Genomic DNA, 19,939 nt, shown 5'->3' with positions numbered 1-19,939 from the left:
TGTACAGTTGTACCCAAATAGGAAGTAACTGGGATTAGATTCCGACTTGATTAGTGGGTTGTCCCCTTATGCTTGGACAGGAGTTGCTGTTGTAAATGAAAGAGTTCACAAACATCAGCATAATGGACCGTGAGACAGGCTGGCTGGTGCAATGTCAGCAGTGCTACAATGGGTGAACTATGGAGGCTGAGCTATAATAGGGAGCTTATGTAACTAATTTTTGAGAGGGATAATGTGAAGTAAAGGCAAAAAAAACTCCTCTTTTGACTATGACATCATCTCATGGATGTAATTCTGTTGGTTATTTTCAGGTATCGACTCTTTTAATTATCCCATTTGTTGTAATTACTCTACATGTCATTATTATAATCCCGACACACTTTTTGATGTGGGTGCTGCTGTTTCCTCTGTCAGAAAAGGGGAACCAAGAGGAGGCTGAAGTCCAGTGGTAATAGTTCAATGCGTGAAGCGTCAGAGAGAGGCATATCCATCCCCCAGATCACCTACGATCACATCGATGACTCAGAGGAGAAGAAAGATGGCACCTTTTTCTTGGAAGAGCCGAGGGGGAATGCCGAAGGTAATGCACTGAGAATAGTACTGTTTCAAGTTTCAAGTTTCAAGTGTTCTCATGGTTACTGCGATGTACAGTGACAGTTAGAAATAGATATCAAATATATTGAGGATTATTGTCACTCTGAAGTTCATTAACCCAAACATATCATCCAAAGAAAACCATCCAGCTTCTGAAAACGATCTTTCCTCCAACCGTTCAGTCTCAGTCAAGTGAACCACAATTTCACAATAAAAGATCTGAGGCCAATTATGTCACTGCTCAAACAAGCTGACTTCACAGCATTGTGGTTTTTCAGAACTTGACGCCTCCAGCTCTGTGAAGGTGTCTCTCAACAACATTGAATATTATTGTGTAGCTATCTTTGCTGTTGTTATACAGTTTAAGGGCAGCTGGCAATTATGTACCATATGTCATGTGGACTAAACTCGAGTTGCAGAGATGAAAGCCACCTTTTTTTAATCTGTTCCTGTCAGTTTTGTTTCATGAAATAATGTATGTTGAGGGATGTGAAATTATGTCATGCTGCCTTGAAATTGACGTTTCATGTGCTTTTGCATTCACGGCATTTAAGTAGCCAAAACAACTCTTTGGAAAGCCTTTTGTTTTGGCACTTGCTTGAGATAAATTTATTTTCAGCTTGTACATTCATCCTGTTTTCCATCTTTATTTTAAATGGTTTAAAAATAAATACTGTAGATAAACGTAAAATTACTTTCACTGAATATTTCTGTCGCCAAATCTAATAATACTTAATTTTTTACGTTTGAAGAGTCACCACAAAAGCTATAAACTATGAGCTCAACATCTTATTGTGTCACACTACTTTAGATCTGACAGTAAAAAATTGCTAAAGATGGGGGCCTATTCAAACGTGTTTATACTTAGAGCATAGGGGGCTCACTGTCTCCACCAGAGATCATAATCATAAATAGATTAATCCCAATATCTCTCTTCTCCATCTTTGTGGCGATATTAGTGAGACACATGTACAAGCAAATCTTGTGATGACAGAAATTTCAGTTTGGCCAATGGTTTCTGACAAATGACTTACCTAACCACAGAGATTCCCACAATCCTCAGCTGTGTTTATTTCTTGATGTGTTGTATGTTAGCATCTTATCTGCTAGACATCTGCATGTATAAAAAGTATAACCCTGAGCATGTTACTCATTGACAGTAGCTTATTCTTTAAGCCTTCTTTAACCTGTCCCCTAAATGTGGATATTTTGCTCAACAACCCTTATCCTCTTCATATGGGCATGTGCTCCACACACAAATGGTGTTTAAAGTCACTATAACTAAGGATTTTTTACAATCGCCTTCCAAAATACTACACCATTTTTGTCAGCCTTGCCCAATATTACTTGGTCGGCAGCGTTCTTCTCTGGTATTTAACAGATCATTGACATAGACTGTATCGCCACCTACTGGCCAAGCCTGTTAGAGCATTTCTAGTCCTTTTCGTCTACTTATCTTGACGGAGGTCGTGTGGTTGGAGATTTTTTTTAAAACCAGGAGTAAGACATCTGTGCAAAAACTATATTCAGTAGTGTAGACAAGTCACAAAGCACCTCTGCCTGACAGAGCCAATTACAGCGTAAAGGATCTACTTGAATGTGGTATTTAGAGCTAAGCTTTGTTTGGTTCTCTCAGTTTATGCAATCAGTTTAGAGTATGACACATTATTGGAGTTGTTGTAATGGGCTGGTTTCTCATTTTCACACAATAAACAGAGGCCCTATCCTGATTCCCCCTTAGAGCCAAGATGGCTGCCAGGTGTCTCCAGTGGGCCATATGGAAGCCATTTAAGTCTCAGTGGTGATTAGAGGTCATGGTTACAAGGTCTTTACTGCTTCACTTGTCCTCACTGCTGGCCACTGATACTCACGCTGAGCCTGGGTAGAAATAAAAACCTATATGGACTTGTCAAGGTTGGAATTTATAACCCTTGCAGTTTACTAATATTGGTGTAATCATGTCAAAGCCAAGATCTTTTTTTTTCATGATTTTGAAAAAAGCTTGACTACATCCATTCTGTTGCATTCAAAGCATACACTCATTATTTATATATACATTTCTCCCCTTATGAATTCCTAATTGTTTCATCACTTACACAAAACATGCAAATTTTTTGTTTTGAATCCATAGAAAGAGCTGATGGTTACAGGGGGTGGCGGTTATACTTCCTGTGTTAAAACGACAACCCTACCAAATATATTGACATGTTAATAAATGTACTTAATGAGTTTTTCCTGTCAAAGGAGTCATAAAAGCAGCTGGAGTGACATAAAGGCAGAACATCACTAAAACATCAACCACTTACGAGGGGAACAGTTCAGTTTCCTGCCTAATTGGGTGGATCTTAGATGGAGATAAAGGAGAACCTGTGTGAGAGGAAAAAAGTGCCAAACCAGTTAGATATCCCATTTCACCCAGTAGTCACATATCTATACCATAACATGAACCTTATTAAGCTTTCAACAGGTAATTCTTACGTTCTGTCAGTTTTCTGTGTATTCACCTAAGGTCAGACAGGGTGAGACTATGGAGTGGAAAATGAATTGGACAAGCTGGGATGGAAGAAACCAACATCTGCAGCCTGCTGTCACTAATGATAATGTGTAGAGGTGAAACAGCATCGGACTCAATTACCTTTGCTAAACCAGCCATAAAACAGAAATCTCTATTCTGGGGGTTGCTGCTTTTTTTTAAATGTCATCATGATTCAAATTGATGCTTGACTCCTAGATTTCTTAGAAACATACACAGCAGAGAGATGGAAAAGTTTTAAAAAATTGCTTTTATTTGTGAACATTTGAAAATAACAACAGATACACAGAATATGCAGCAAATAACAATGATTAAAATTCAAAGAAAAATGGAAAGCCAAAAAAAACAAACAGACACATCCTAGTGACCGCGTCCCGGGGATCTAGGCCAGCGACTCTTGTAGAATATTGTTGTAGAGGTTTTTGAGTTTTAATGAGAGCGAGTACCAACCCTCTATAATTGATTTGTTCAACTCCATGAACTTGAGCAGTTGCCAATTCTAATTAAACATTGTCCATGGAGTTTGGAAACAATGGCTGTTAAGATATCTCATGATCAGTGATGCTCCTTCTGCTTTTAACTCACTGACTCAGTGAAAATGCATTATCTGTGTAAGCTCACCATGCATCAGGTTCTATACAGTACTTTCTATAAATCATTTGTCCTAAATAGCAAATGGATGTAATTATGATTTGACTAGATAATGTTTATGAATTAGCTAATGTTGTTAAGGAGTTTGGTTTCTCTAGTTTTTAATTATCTAAATTTAAGGCCTTAAAAAGTCTAAAGTACTTTAAATATTACTTTTGAGGTTGTAAATATGTTAATGTAAGTACCAATTTGGAGAGATTTTCGGTGGCATACATAGTGTGTGATGTGTCCAAAATGTTACCAAATCACTTTCTATACATATATGAGCACGTTGTAATAAAACTACAAACGAGACCAACATTGAACTGATAACTGATCGTCTACAAACATCCTGGTTAGACTTTATCTGACTGCAGTCGGCCTGGCTGTGGGAAAGACAATGGATACTGTCTCTATAGTTTGTGAGATAAGTGGTGTTGATAAGCAGGAACTGATAAGAGGTCATTGATTACGTTTGTGTAATTTCAGCACAAATTGCTGTGTGCTCCCATATTAAACCCTTTTTTCCTTTCTGTGCAGGAATCAACAGGATGCTCAGACAAACAGGTTAGTCCTCCTAGCTCCCATCACCACTGAGATGCACGTCCCTCCAGTTTCCACTTCTTAATTGTGTAACTTTGAAGTATAAACGGTGCTAATAAAATCCAAGTTACAAGAAGACAGACTCTTTTTATGAACCAGTTGTTCTTTGTCCAAACGACAGACACAAAGGCTGAGCATATAGTGTGTGTGTTCACTGCTCGGTCTGAGCAGCAGCCCCTTCCAATAGTCAAGTACTTCTTTTTCTCTCATTAAAAACTCCTCTGTGTTAATCATTAGCTAGCCTTCCTTTTTAATGTGGCCCAGACAGTATTTTAATTAGACTCGCTCACTGGCTCTGCCTTTGTCCCCAACTGGACCAAACCAGAGCCAAGCAGAGAGAGAGACACAGAGAGAGAGAGAGAGAGAGACAGTCAGACACTGGTCCTGGGTTGACCTGGCCTGTTTTCTTTACTGGGTGCCCTGCCAACACCATGGGTGAGGGAGGAACATGGCTGGCCCGGATAGGAATGGGGCAGGGGCCTATAGTGGGGACCGGGGAGGCCGAGACGGGGACACTGAAAGAGAGGCAGAGGGGTTGTGGAGTTGATGAGTGCTCATTGTGGAGCACCAGTGGTCAGAAATAAACTGGTCATTGTTTGATTCGGTCAATGTCCGGCTTATCGCTCTACTTATCTGTCTGGTCCCACGTACCTCCCGGTCTTTGAGAATCTCTGAATGGCGCGCTCCGTCTCTCTTTCCCTCTCTCCCTCTTTAGCTCTATCTCACAGTCTTTTTTTTCTCTCTCTCCTGCCCTCGGCTCGTTCTCTCCCTTCCAAAACACGTTTGCACTGATGGTCCAGATAAACCACATACATGTCCATAAACCCTTATCCCGTTTATGTAGCTGATAAGTAGGTGCATGTCTCCTTCACTGAGTTGAAGTTAGGGGCTCTGAAGGTGGCTCTGATTACACCCCCCCCCCCCCCCCTCCCACTTTTCCTCTCCACTCTCCTCCCTCTATTGCATGTCTATTCTTCCGGCTTGGACAATGTTAAACAAACTCGATGATGGAAAACAAGAGAGGCTGAATGGCTTTTACTCAAATTGGAGTGGTCATTCTGTTCTTGGACGTAGATTTGCCTCTCCATTCTCGGCCACAATGGAGGCCCGGTGGTTTGGACGAGAGACATGTCAAACTCGGCTGACGGTCTGACTGCAGGTCAAGGCCCCCCCCCTCCACACATGTTGTTCTTTGCTGTAGTTTTTAGCCGCACCGGCAGCCATCCAGCTGCATGGTGGAGCTGGAGGAGCACTGCAATTTATCCTCCTGCACAGGTTGTCCCCTGCTGTAAATTATCAATTAAAAAGATCCTCTCATGTATAGAGATTTTTTTTACAAGTCTTCATGTTAATTACCTAAATGTTTCCACCTCCATGTTTGTTTGTAAGCATTACATTAAAACAACTGAGCAGATTACCACAAAACTGAAGTTTACGTAGGAAGAGCCCATTACATTTTGTCGTGGAAAATCTAGTTTTTTTTTACAGTGTCCATGTTATCAGTTAGAACTGCCGCACTGCCTGCGTGTAATCATATCTGGGGGAGGGATTAAGTTGGAGCCGAGAAGCCAAACACTAACATTTTCTACTGTTGCAATAAACATTTGACCGTGAGTTGTCTGATTGAAACAGTAGTGATACCATGAACAGTGAGAAAAGGTGTTTTTTCAGGGATCTTGATGAAATAAATGAGGTACATTAAGGGACTGATATCTATGGGTTTGTGCAATTTGGTGCAGCTTGATTGGACTTTATGCGACTGCTGGGCCCTGGTGGAGGTATCTGATCCACTCATTGCCATTCCAGTTTAGAATTGAAGTGAAGAAACCCACTGTTGTAAATTGTGTTTTCAACTTTTTCTTTCTTTTTCTTCTCCACTTATTATTGTTGCACGACGTCAGGCCCTCATCATCATTCTTGGTCGTCTTTTGCTCAGAGCTGTCCTGGCTCTCCAGGTATCTGTCATTTCTCCGTGTCTGCTTTTTTCTTTTTTACACACATCTGCCCTTCTCTAATTATTTTGCTTTAAAATTGAACATTGTCCTTGGTCATAAAAGATCAAACTTTAATTCAAATTAACGTAAAATAGATCTTCTCTCTGATGTGAAATAGTCCAGCAGAGAAATTTGTTTATTTGCAAAATGATTAAATTAACACTTTTGTACCTGGTAGTTTTAAGGCTATAACACAACTATTTATGTTTTCTTTGTATTCAAATTAAGTCAATAAAAATTTTATATATAGTTTATAAGATTGTACATGATTCTTGTGATTTTCAGTGAGGAGGAATCACGACAACAACACCTCCATCGACATCTCCCGCACCAGCAGCATAACCGATGAGCTCGACTACATGGGTGAGGACGTTCCCCTGCCAGTGGTGACGGACAAAACCCAGTAAGTCCCATGACTTTCTCCCTTTGCTCTCCTCTGGAGTTGCATCACCCTGCTCTGGCTGAACCACGTTATACAGATTTTTCCTACTTATCATTATCATGAAGGCCTTCAGCAGCAGAGCCCCTCAGGCCCCTCTCTAAATGAAGTTGTTTTGTTGAACTCTCTCGAGGGTTAAAGAGGCTCTCGAGGGCCGAGGCCTTACCAGGTACACAGGCTTATAAAGAGGATTATCCCTTTAGTCTTGAGGGAAATGACAAAGAAATCCCTCTCAGTTGGATGTAGGACATGTTCGGGTACTGAGAGCTTGTCGCCACATGCCCTCAGAGGGTTGAGAATTCCCTGCTCTTTGTTGCTGTGTGATTTTTTCGACGATGTTTCTTCCTCCTGCTGAGCCACTCGAGCAAATGAGTTTCATCAAAATGTGATTTCTTTGCTTCCTCTGTCAGTTTGCTGTATAAAGCGTGCTCTTGATTGCTACATAAGTTCACTCTCCATCCCTCTTTCCATCCCCAGTTCTCCCACTTGGGGTTTTCACATGTTTCCACGGGCATCTTTTACAACACGTGTTCACCTAAGCTGCTCTCTGTCAAGCACTGAACTCTGGGTTACTCCGTATTTCCTCTGGAAGAGGTACAAAGCTGTGTGAACGCAAATGTCCGAGTGAGATGCTCAGCAGGTTTATCGACTTTCTCCACCTGGCCTCCTAGGTTATAATGTCCCTAGAAATCCAGGAGAACCTGATGTTTGAACACAGCAGGGATCCCTCGCTGGATTCACCTTGAGCGAGTGGGGGGGTTGATGACGCAATTGGAAAAAACTCAGAAAATATGTCAACAATGACATTTGGCTTCATTCCTGCAGTGGGTGACTGGCGGAGTCCACACAGAGGTTATCATGTAGTTGATGTTTTGTGTACATGTGGTTGTTCCCTGTCACTATATGTATATGCATTAGTTTAGTTTACATCTTCCACAGTGATCTGCAGAGTCATGATGACAGCTCATGTGCACTGAAGGCTTCTGAGATTTGCTGCGAAATGTTGACATGCAGAATGTTTTTATTTTCTGTATTACATTTACTCCTTTTTATGAGCTTTTATGTTAGCTGCATTTCTGAATTAGTTCTTATATTTGTGAATCAAATTTGAAGTACAGTGTAGCGAGAGGATCTAATGTTCCAAATATACAATTTAATGTTTGAGATGGATCTTTCTATTATTTGACTTATTCACTGGATCTAAGATTTGGAACCTGTCCAATAAATCTGTTCAGACTATGAGTCTTTCACAGACATATCAGTTGAAAAGCTGAACACAGAGGCAGGATTTTAATATCAATATAATCAGTCTTTATTGAAACCTCCAAATATCAGGTGGAAGGATTGAACTGTGTCAGAGCAGGAGGAGGAGGAGGAGGAGGAGGAGGGTGCAGAGGATTGCCGATCTGAGGGAGAATCCAGAGTAGAGGAGATCAGGAAGGCTTGATGGTGAGGACCAGGCAGAGCTTAGATCTGGTCCAATCAAAAATACAATATAATTTTAGATGTTATAATATATAACAACATCTAATTTCAAAGACAAGAAAAAATAGATGAGTGCAATGGTGTTGATTCTCATAGACGTGGATGTTGTTTTGACCCTCTTTGTCTAATGGCCTTTCTTTTCCCTGCTGCGGATCCCTGCAGAGATACAGTCACCCCTGTCATTCAACTCCATCTCTGGCCTCTGGCTTTGCTCTGCATTCTCCTCGCTGTGCCCCCTTGAAAACAAAAAGCTAAGCAACCTTTTGTACAGAGGAACACAGTTGTTACCATATTCGGCAAAGTTCTTGCACCGCGTCACTCAATTTCTTGTTTTTGGTTAGTTTAGTCATGAGGGGTGATAAAAGACCCTCCAACCATCCAGTCGTTTTCATTCCTAGTGAAAACAAATTAATAAAACAAACTGCAACGCTAAAACGAGAGTTACGAGCTGCAGAATACTTGTTCGCTCTCTTGCATTCTTTTGACCTGCCCGTTCGTGGCATCGCTCCAGGACTCTTTCTCCACACACCACTTGAATTCCACAAGGTACTGGACTGGCTCTCCCGCTATTCTTCCTCTTTCCCTTTTCTCTACCTCTCCATTACTCTATCCACCCTGATCGTATCTGATGGGCCAAAAAGCTCGAAGGAAAATGTCAATTTTGACATGGTATAGAAAACCACAACTAGCCAACACCCAAACTGCCATTAATCATTTACAATTTGATTGTCACTCCTGGAAAATGTGATTACAGTTACTCATATTTTATTATGGGTGTATTTTGTTCCTAGATAGAAACCTATTGTTTTTATGTATTTTTTTTAGGTCAAAAAATTAGAAATGTAGTAATCTGACCTTAGTCACGTTATGTAGTCATGTATTCATCTTAATCGCATTCAAAGGGTACTATTAAAGTTCTCAGAGCAGTTAGCAACTGCTTGACGACACATTCCTTTGGTGCAAACAAGGCAGAAAAATTTAAAATAGTTTTAGATTTAGAAAGAAAATCACCTAAAATTATACACGGTAGCATCGTACACTAAAGTATTTCAGATTGGGGCTTTTAAACTGGCCGAGGTAGAGGATGTAAAGACGTGAGCCACAATCTTAACATATTAATGGAAATATAAATAGATTTCTATTAGCAACTATGAGATGATAGCATTCTTCTTACACAGTCTGCAGGCAACATGCTGGTACAGCTTAAAACAACATACATGTTGTTTTAGGCAGTGGTGTATAAAGTATTTGAAAACCATACTTGAGTAAAAGTACAGATATCTTACCTGAAAGTGACTTCGGTCATAGTAAAAGTCACCCGTAAGAAAATGACTTGAGTAAAAGTCTTAAAGTAGCTCATATTAAATGTACTTAAGTATCAAAAGTATCTGGTGTTGAAATGTACTTAAGTATCAAAAGTAAAAGTAGAAGTACCAAACTTAAACATGCTAAGTGTTTTTTATGGTAGCCCTATACGGACACAAGCAACCCAAAATTATTCTCATCAGGATTTATTTCAACTAACTGAAAAATTATAACAAAAATATACATATAAGGTATATTTGTAAACATTCAAACCCCAGATGCTGAGGTTCAAATAGTATTGGACTAGTGCATCTGATCTTCTAGGGACAATAAAGAACCAACACAGCAGAATAAACAAGGGCCTCTTAAGTATTCCTAAGATCAATAATAGACCACAGTATAACCACTACATTTTTTTTAACTGTAAATATCACTAAACTTGGACCTTTCACTTTCTAATCAGCAGCATGAATGATACACAATGCCCTTTATGATAGCTCAGCAAAAGGAAAGAAGTTCTAGGCAAACAAAATAAGATAGTTTCTCTTTCGGTAACAAACGGCAGAGTGCTAGTACAGAGAAGAACAGGCCAAATTTCAGACCGAAATAATAAAGACTGAACTGAAACGAGCTCCTACCTGGATAATTCTAAAGGGAATAAATGGATGGGGAATGTGCTCGCATTGATCACATCCCTGCCCTTTGTACACACATCGCTACTCCCCATTGGATGGTTTAGTGAGGTCCTCAGAATGGCCCCTCCAGAGTCGGTCATGGCCATGGCGTAATGCCAAGAAGACGATCAAACTGGACACTAGAGGAAGTACAACTCGTAACAAGGTTTCCTCCGGACGATTAGGGTCTTGCGCCCCCCCCCGGTAGTCCGGTTGACGGCTTATCTCCCGTCCCGCCCTCAGGTAATCCTCGCGAGGCACCGTCCGTTCTCGCGCAAACATGCACAGTCCAGATAATCCAATATCATGATGAGAGATTGACAATTATATTCAGATTTTAATTTGTAACGAGTAACGAGGTGTTCAATGTCAATGTAACAGAGTAAAAGTAAATATTTTTTCTTTTAAATGTACTGGAGTAAAAGTAGAAGTCCTGATGAATATAAATACTCAAGGAAAGTATATATCCTCAAAAAAACTACTTAAGTACTGTAACGAAGTACTTTTACTCTGTTACTTTACATCACTGGTTTTAGGGACCTCTACGCTTATAAAAACCCAACTATGATTATTATTTCTGCAGCCTGTGTTACCGGCCTCTGTTATTATCATTTTATGTCCCGATTGATTTTTTTTACACATTTAATCAGAGTAAAAGCATGAGGCCAGGTTAATTCTGTAAGGAAACATTCAGCCTGTGTCATCCCATTAGCGTGGACTAATTTCTATGGAGCTGATTAGATGCGTGTGTATATGGGTGTGTGACCACTGGGTGTTAATGCCCAAGTGTGTGAGAGGGAGTATTCCAGCTTTGGAGACAGACTGCGTCTAATTATACCCGTTGCTGTTCCACCGTGCCCACAACAGCCGGGCTCGGATTGGGGCCTGTCGGGCACTCCCATAACAGCTGGTTTGTTTTGCCCCCGGTGTCACGCCACGAAGGACAGCACTGTCATTTGACAACCTTATCTGGATTTCTGTAGACAGCTACCAGATCCACCCATACTGCCTGAGGCGATGTGCCTGCACATACACTGTATCGGTTTTCTGTTATATTATACTCAGGAATTAATGCATATCCGCACCTTCGAGCCTTAATGCAAATTTGACATGGGCTGGCTCCTTCCTGTGTAAAGCCTGGTCAAACAGACTTTATCTGCCATTTCTGGTATCAGTTTTATTTCTCTGTGTCAGTATCGGCAGGAACCTTTAACTGTTTGTTTGATACTGCAGAAGCTGTGTGTGTGTGTGTGTGTGTGTGTGTGTGTGTGTGTGTGTGTCTGTGTGTCTGTGATGTCCGCTTCTGATGAGGAAGTTGTGCAGGGCAGCGTCCGCACACAATTATGTCTTTTGCGGCTCTAAACCCAATATACACACACAAACACACACACAGAGACAGATCTGAGATGACAAAATTAACAAAATTGATTTGTTAATATCTTAAGTAAAAAATTCCAACATACAACAACATACACTTATGTATAACACATATACCATTAAGATAGTTCTTCCTTTTTTACTGTAAACACTCTTTATCTGTTTACTTGGCCCTGTGTAAATGAGGCTTGATTTGTTACGCTTCAGACAAACACTAATTTCCGCTGATTGTGTACTTACGTTAGAATATGTGAGAACCTAGTGGCTCAGTGGTTTGATAGGTTGTGTGTGTGTGTGTGTGTGTGTGGTCCGGATATTAATCATTTTGTGGGGACCTAAATCTGTTTGCACATTCACATCATGGGGACTTGTCTTTGTTTATGGGGACAAAAATAACCAACATAAAATTTCAAGATCAAGACAAGTTGTAATAACTTGTATCTGTCTGTTTGTGTGAGTGTGTGTATGTGTGTGTGTGTGTGTGTGTGTGTGTGTGTGTGTGTGTGTGTGACTTAGGGCCCAAATAGAGGAAGGTCTTGTTTAGCTGATTGCAGTGATTATGTCTTATCTCTCTCTCTCTCTCTCTCTCTCTCTCTCTCTCTCTCTCTCTCTCTCTCTCTCTCTCTCTCCCTCGTTCTCATCTCTCAGCCTCTCTAAAAATTCTCTTCCAGAAACACATCCCCTGCTTCTGTATTCTGTCAAGCAGCGCCAGATCAGTGATGCCTGTCATCTTGTGACCTGAGGCAGTCAGTCGTGTCTTTTTCTTGCCGGGTGTGGCCACGACCCCCTTCCTCCTCCTCCTCCTCTTCCATGTCTCCTCTCAGACCTTTAAAAGTCTGCCTGGGCCACCTACAGGCAGCTCTTAATTAGTTTCCCTCTTACAAACTGGCCGCAGTTAAACAATGAGAACCCACTGCAGCCCTACAGGAGGGATCGCAGGCAGAGACACATGCATCACGGCCCGTCCTCCTCAAGTAGGGGCCTCTCTCTGCTGAGCAACTGGCGTCTTTTGTGCAGAGCTCTGAACAAATTGACTTTTTGTCTGCGTGGCCTCTGTATGCCTGTCATGTACACTGTACTCTGATATAAATGGCCCTGAGGGGCGTTTCAAGCATATGGTGTTTAGTCAAGAGCAAAAGTCTAAAATACTTTATTAATAAATCTTTTTCTTGACTATTATCCCTTTGACACATGTTTGTGAGACACGGTCCTATCCCTGCTGTCACTTTGTGCCCCAACACATGTGCCAAGAAGTTATTTTATAGGACTGTACGCAGGATTCGACAGTGACTCTACTGTGAACATATCCAATAAATCCTCTTAAAATGTTTGGCTTTACTGCCAGGTTCTTCGAATGAGAAATTAGACCAGGCAGTGGCCCCACTTTGGGAACATGCACGAGACACAAATGCACACATATGCACACAAACGGATGGTGTGAGATCAGTGGCCTCCTGCCCCCGCAGCAAGAGAAGCTGGCTGGGTGCTGTTGCTTTATGAAAAGATAGAGAAATGAAAGAAATGAAGAAAAGAACAAATTGTGCCCCGGTTTCTTGACTGTCTGCCAATGTCTAAGAGCATAAAAAAGTCTTGGGGCAGTAAAACAGCCACACACACTGATTCATGTGTTCTGTGCATGCAGGGATTCAGAAGTTAATCTCATTACAGGCTCGGGCCCTTTTATGTGGTTGCTGACCTGCGCTCTACCTTCACTCACTTGCACGTTTTAGAAATGGTTTAATTGCCCTCACTTGGCCAAAATACAAGCAGAATAAATGTTACACGTAAGCCTGTAGTACAGTTCACTTACAGTTGAGATTGGCTTGGTCTTGCAGGCAGTAAGTCGGCTGGGGGTGTTTGGATTTGAGTGTTAAGGCCTCTAGTCAAAACCAGTCAAAACTCTATCGACACTCATTGCCTCATTAGCATACCCTGTGTTTTCATTTGGTCAGTGTCTTTTGATTGACATTGTTTGGTGGCCTGTAAGTCAGCTTTGATTCACTTAGCTCTGAACCTTTGAGTTGCTCACGTTGAGTTAAGCTAAAGAGTTTAGGTTTTCATACCATTTGTCAATTAGCAGGAATACAGTAAAAATTTTAATTTCAGCCTCAGGTTTTCTTGAAACCTGGTGAAGGGGTGCTGTATTTACTTTTCGCCATTACTGCTTCTAATTTTTTTGGTAGCTCTTTGTGCAACTAACAATCAATTGCCTTCTGTGTACAATGGCACGTGCATCCTCTGTGTGCGTGTTCATGTGATGTGCTTTTTGAAACTGCAAACTGATAAGGAGACAACAAATGTCTACACACAGATTATTTCAGTTTGAAAATGCTGTTAACAGAAAAGGTAGTTATATGGATGTTGCCGAATACTACTTCTATGCCATACTGAGGCCATCCACCATACGTCATCAAGTGTCTATTCTTGAATAACTTAATTTACAAGGTGGAGAACATCCAGTGTTACATCAGCGCCTGCTGCTGTAAAAGTCTGCAGCCTTTTTTTCTGAACAGTATCTGAGTGGTAAACAAAGAGAAAATGATCCTTTGGTACACATGAAGAAAGTCACACCATTTTAATATTCCTTGTAAAACAAGTTCCTGTTTGGATCAGGACACAACAAACTAAATCACATACTGTATGTCACAGATCAGAGATGACACACACGTTAGAAGTTTCAGTGGCTGCTGGAGTCTATTCTCCCACTGGGACCAAAATGGGAGTGGGCTAGTCATCTTTTATGACGTACACCCAGGGCAATAAAAAGCATTTTCATGAAGTACTTAATTACAGAGTGCATTTTGACACTGGGAATCCTGCATTATGAAGGTCCTCGTGCTACTGTTATGATGGGTGAGTGTGTTTACTCCCCCTCAGTGGTGTCGGTGGTTCTGCGAAGGTTTTATAGTGGAAGACCATCAGTGATGGGGAGGTGGAGGGAGAGATGGCCCGGTTTATTGCCTCCTACCACAGGTTGGAAAATTCAGAGTCTCAGCAAGCAAGGAGTGCAGAAATAAACCATCGGGAAGAAATAAAAAGATATACCCTCACCAACATGATCTCTGACTGAATGCAACCAAATCATTACCTAGTCCGGGTGCAGTGGCTGGAAATTATGAGCTCTGTTTTGGCAGCCATTAGCATTAATGAAATCTGCCTGGATGCACACACAGCAGTAGATTGCTGTTTTGGAGTATCCTTGTGCGGTGCAGTATATCAGGGTTGAATCCAAATTCAGCAGGAGTAACTGCCAGTAAACCAGGCCAGACAGTGAGGCACAGCGAGCTGCAGCAAACCAAAAATAGACAGGCAGTCAGTATCTTAAGTTTTCATATTCAAAGTTTACATTAAGTCTAATGCAGAGCATTATTTCTGTTGTTGTGCTGCTTGAAGAATTAAAAAATCATGACGGCTCCACTTCTGTAGGTCTGGTCATTTTTAATACTGCCAAAAGTCAGTGAGGAGATTTGTGTCTGTTGCAGAAATATGTGTGTGTGTGTGTGTGTGTGTGTGTGTGTTTGTGTGTGTTTTCTCAGGGGTCACTTACAAACCTTTCCCAGCATTCTCCTGTGCCCTGCCTTGCTTTGTTTGGCATCAGTTTGTCGTCAGTCGAACTAGTACACTCCATCACCTGTAGCACGATTCATATGGGGCCCAATTAAACAAAAAGCACACACGCTAGGGATCATTGAAAGGAAAAAATTGCCTGAGAAATAGTTATTGTCAAACTCGCAAGCATTTTTGTGTCATGGCTGCTTTTAATTATATAGTAATAATTTTAGAAAAACCTTAAAATGTGTTTATTTGGATTATACCAAAAGGTTTTTGTTTTTGTTGCCCCTGGAAATGGAAATTAAATTGTCCATGCGGTACTTTTGTTTAAATTTTGATTTTTGTTTCATTTAATAATGTTGGTCCTAATTGTAGCATGACAACAATGAGGTTAAATATACAGATGAAACCACTTAACCAGCATAATTACCCTAAATTAAATTATTAGGATTCCACTAATGGAAGTCAAAGTATACAGCAGCTTGGGGATATTTTCCCCCCACTCACAAGCTCAGCCTTAAACAAACTGATGATAAACTCCAGATGGCATTGAAAGGAAATTGCAACAATTAAGCTTTATTAATTATTGCAAAATTACATTAATTACTACCCAGGAGGCCAATAACAATGTATGTAATACAACCGTTGCTGATGAATGTTTCATTTAATTGTAGTTATCATTTTAGCGTGGCGCCTAATTTAAGTTTTTGTAGAATGTAGTCTCAGATAGTTTTACAATTTAACACTGAAAGCAGCATGAACCATGTGAAAATAGTGACTCAGCAGAACTTGTCGTAAACTACAACTTTGTAAAGAGATCACTTTGACGAGGATCAGAGAAGTTATAGAAAATGCAGGTTATTTATGTTTTCCCTCAGTTGAATTCATGGCCCTAATAGATATGTGTCTTTTTGTCTCTGTTGTTCCTTCCTGCTCAGAGGTCATGGTCAGAGGTAATATCATTTCGGGCTGTCCCTCTGGATGTTCGTCCATCAGTCTCACTCCGATGAACAAACTATCTCGCACTGAGGACATTTCTTCAAATATATGTTCACCTGTATTTACAATTAATTTGATGAAAGGTCAATGTTACCAACCTCACTATACAAGTTATTGTATTGGAATATCCTAAATTTGGATCCGGGTCACTGTTACTGTAAAAAACGTTTTGTGATAAGTCAGGAACTTCATTACATCTGGTATAAATGTCCTCTTGGACTCAAGGAGGACCTCATTGATTCTCCTGATCCAGAGTCAAGGTCACATGTGTTTTTATGCTGATTATAAAACATGTAGTCAATGTCTTCACTCTGTCAGGCTGGATGGGGACCGTTGGTGGACAGCTATTTCCAAATCCTTCCAGGATTTTTTGGGGCGTTTATGCCTGACTGGGGCATTTGTTACAGTGTCATGCCTCACCAAACAGTTTCATCAGACCTGAGAATCATGTTTTACAAGTCATTTACATGGTGTTTTGCTCTAGTGTAGTTTTCACTGAGGAGAGGCCTCAGTCTGGCCACTTTGCCACAAAGCCCCAAACAGTAGAGTGCTGCAATGAAAGTTTATCCCATCTTCAGCCAGGGTCTCCTGAGGTCAGCCACAGTGACTATTAGATTCTTCTTTACCTCTCTTACAAAGGATCTCCTCCCAGTTGCTTGCTCCTTGTCGCCAGGTCTTTGAAGAGTCCTGGTTTGCTCCAAACTCATGGAAGAATTATGGAGAATGCTGTTCTCACGAAATCATTCATGCAGACATTTTTTATAGCCTTCCTCAGGTCTTGAAGCCTTGCTGTCGGATCCTTAAACATTATCATTTGGATTTTTTCAAAGGTGGACTCCACTTCAAGTGTAGAAACATCTTGAAGAGGATTTAGAGAAGTAGGAGTCACTTGAGCTTAATTTCAAGTGTCATGATGTAGGGTCTGAATACTTTTGTCAATGTGATATTGCAGCTTTTCTTTTCAATAGATGTACAAATATTTCTTCATTCAGTATTCGTTTTGTCATTTTGGTATATTTAGTGTCGATAAGCAGAGGAATTAAATTGAATTATCTAAGCAAGTGTCAAAGCAAAATGGTCTCAATACTCAATGCTATAGTTTACTCCATGTCAAATTAAAGGCCCTACATTGATCAGCATTGTGTTTTTGTGGAGCAGTGGCTTGAACTTCTTGGTAACGCTTGGTAGAAGAGTTTATTCAAATGTCGTTTCTCTGAATTTTAAATGAAGTCTCCACCTCAGAACCTTTCTTATCACCGTGACTCAGTGCCATCACTCGGCTTTGCACTCGCTGCATAGGCCGCTCCCCTCACCCCCCCAACACATTTGCAGCCTCACCACAGAGAGTAAACTGGAATTTGGTTCGCTCTTCTCCGAGAAACCCAGCCGCTGTGTTTCTGTGGTCGCAGAAGGGGAAGTTTATCTTGCGTGCGACGCCTTGGCAGTATAAAGAAAAGATAAGCCATGCAGAGAATTAAAATGACGAGAAAAAGGGGGTTTGTTTGTTGCTCTATATTGAATTCGCCGCAATAGAGAAGCAGCGCACAGCTTATCAATCAAGTGCCTCTTAGGCCAGATGTTTTAAAGCAGGGATGTGAACAGCTGTAACTCACTGAGTGGAAACAGGTATGCCTTGGCAATGTGTTTGTCACCTCCACTCCCCAAGCTCACTCTATACACTACACACACACTCCTTCCTACTCCCCAAGTGTATTTGTTTCCACTGCTGTTAATAGGAGCCATATAGAGCCCAGTTCATAATGAAAGACCCCCCAGCGGCACTGGTAGTAAATGGGACTAATAACCCTCTAAGTAAGTCTCTTCTGGTGCTGAAAGGCTGCTCTCTTTATACTTAACGTGTATATGTGCTGTAAAGTCTTCTACAGCCTGCTACTGTAATTTTATGGCTTTGTTTTATCCTCGTCTATCAACGGAAATTGGGAGGGAAGTCAGGGAGGGTGTCAGTTGATCACAGACCTTCTTAGTGTGCGTGTATAAACTGTATATCTTTGTGTGACAGTTCATATCTGGATGGGGTTTTCTTTTATATTTGTTCAATTATTTTAAGCCAATGATTAATAGGGTGCGCTGTAATTTTTAATTATCCAACACCAAACTGTTCTTGTGTTTTAGATTTTCAGAGAATAATAAAGATATAAAATATACCAACTAAATGGTAGACATAAAAAAGGGTACACCTCTTTTGCACTAATTGTGACATACCATCTGAAGTATAGAATATAGAAATGTCCGTATGTTTAGGATTACTTTGGAAAATTTGTGAATCTCAGAAATATTATAAAGTTTGTCAGGAAATCATAAGCATGACATTAATATTGCATAGCAGGACAAATAAATATAGACAAGGTGAAGAGATAATATACACTGTACATATAGTACAGCAGTGAAGAATAGTTATTGTAGTACAGTGTATTTGCTAAACACTGTCTAGAGCTAATTTTAATTAATGCTGGTGTTTTTATTTTTAGTCTCAATCCTTTAAATCCAATCCATGTGAATCAGGCTCTCTGATGTTTCACAGTCGTTTCCATTCCCACACTCTGACTCGGTTTACAACACTTGCAGCTGAACCACACTGTCCTGCACCATAAACACCAAAATAATGAATCAATTAAAAATGTGTTAATTCAAAGTTACCTAAAAAATTCAAAGCTTAAGCTAAACATATATTTACAACTGTCTGTGTTAAAGAAAAGCTTCTGTAACCTTTGACAGCAGAATGTAAAACTCACCTCAAAGATAAATATTCCCAGAAAACAATTTGAGGGTTTCATTCTTACCCTCTGTAAAAAGTAAAACTGTAAAAAGGAGACCTTGTACCGAAAGATGCGACAGATAATGTAACAAAGAAAATCAAATAAATCTGTAAAGAGAGCTACAGGGAGTTCAACACACTTTTAAGTGTAATCTTTGACAACTGTTCAATTCAAATGTTTTTATTTGTGTTCGTGTTTGGGACTTATTTACCTCTTCGGACTGAAGGGCTTAAAAAAAAAGCAGCGTAAAAAAGCCAAACGTCAGCAGTACAGCAAAGAGTGGAGGAGGGGAATGGCAGTAAATACACTCCCCTCTGTGACCAGCAGGCTGTGCTGCAGCGACATCACTCCTCCGCTTTGCTCACTTCGCTGACAGGCCGCCTCCAATAACCGAGCTCTAAATGTTTTAATGTCGATTTAATAATTCAGCCTGTGCTGGTTTTCCACAGAGAAAAAGTAGGAAATGCTAAGTATCGGGTTGAGCTCAAGTGGAAATGTCCTTGTCGGTGTGTTTTCATGAGTTTGGTGTCTCTGGTCGGTTTGTGCCCATTACCAAAACCATCATCAACACCACCACCACCACCAGCATCTCTGCTGCTGCCCCGCTCAACCTCTCTGCCTGCAACTCATTACGTTTCTATTCCACTTTCCGTTCTGAAGGGGAAAAGAAAGAGAGGAAAATAAAAGGAGATATGCATGAAAATAATTGACAAAACCGCACTTTCCCTCCACTGTTTTTCTTTCTGTGGTCCAGCAGTGTTCGGGGTTTTTCATGTCAAACATACTGCTGGGAACAATGGCTGTGTTGAGCCGGTCCCAACAGAATATTCGATAACAAGTTTGATTGGAGGTGAAGATTCTGAGCATCTACTTTTATCTCTTAGTAGAGAGAGAAAGTGTGTGTGTGTGTGTGTGTTTTTGCTGTGAATTTGCCAGCTCTTTCTTGTGTGTCACTGCAGTATTTACAACATTCTTAC

General features: G+C 40.6%; 1 protein-coding gene across 1 annotated transcript in view; it reads left to right on the top strand.

Annotated features, from left to right (window-relative positions):
• kcnq1.2 (potassium voltage-gated channel, KQT-like subfamily, member 1.2) overlaps positions 1 to 19,939 on the top strand; it is a 164,644-nt gene that overhangs the window by 23,323 nt on the left and 121,382 nt on the right. The window contains exons 10-14 of the mRNA XM_053427268.1: positions 415 to 580; positions 4,298 to 4,324; positions 6,262 to 6,315; positions 6,640 to 6,757; positions 8,756 to 8,824. Of these exons, the coding sequence (XP_053283243.1) occupies positions 415 to 580; positions 4,298 to 4,324; positions 6,262 to 6,315; positions 6,640 to 6,757; positions 8,756 to 8,824 (434 nt within the window). The remainder of the gene's footprint in view (positions 1 to 414; positions 581 to 4,297; positions 4,325 to 6,261; positions 6,316 to 6,639; positions 6,758 to 8,755; positions 8,825 to 19,939) is intronic.

Source organism: Pleuronectes platessa, chromosome 7 (genome assembly GCF_947347685.1).
Source record: "Pleuronectes platessa chromosome 7, fPlePla1.1, whole genome shotgun sequence".
Lineage (NCBI taxonomy): Eukaryota > Metazoa > Chordata > Actinopteri > Pleuronectiformes > Pleuronectidae > Pleuronectes > Pleuronectes platessa.
This window is presented reverse-complemented; position numbering and strand designations above follow the sequence as displayed.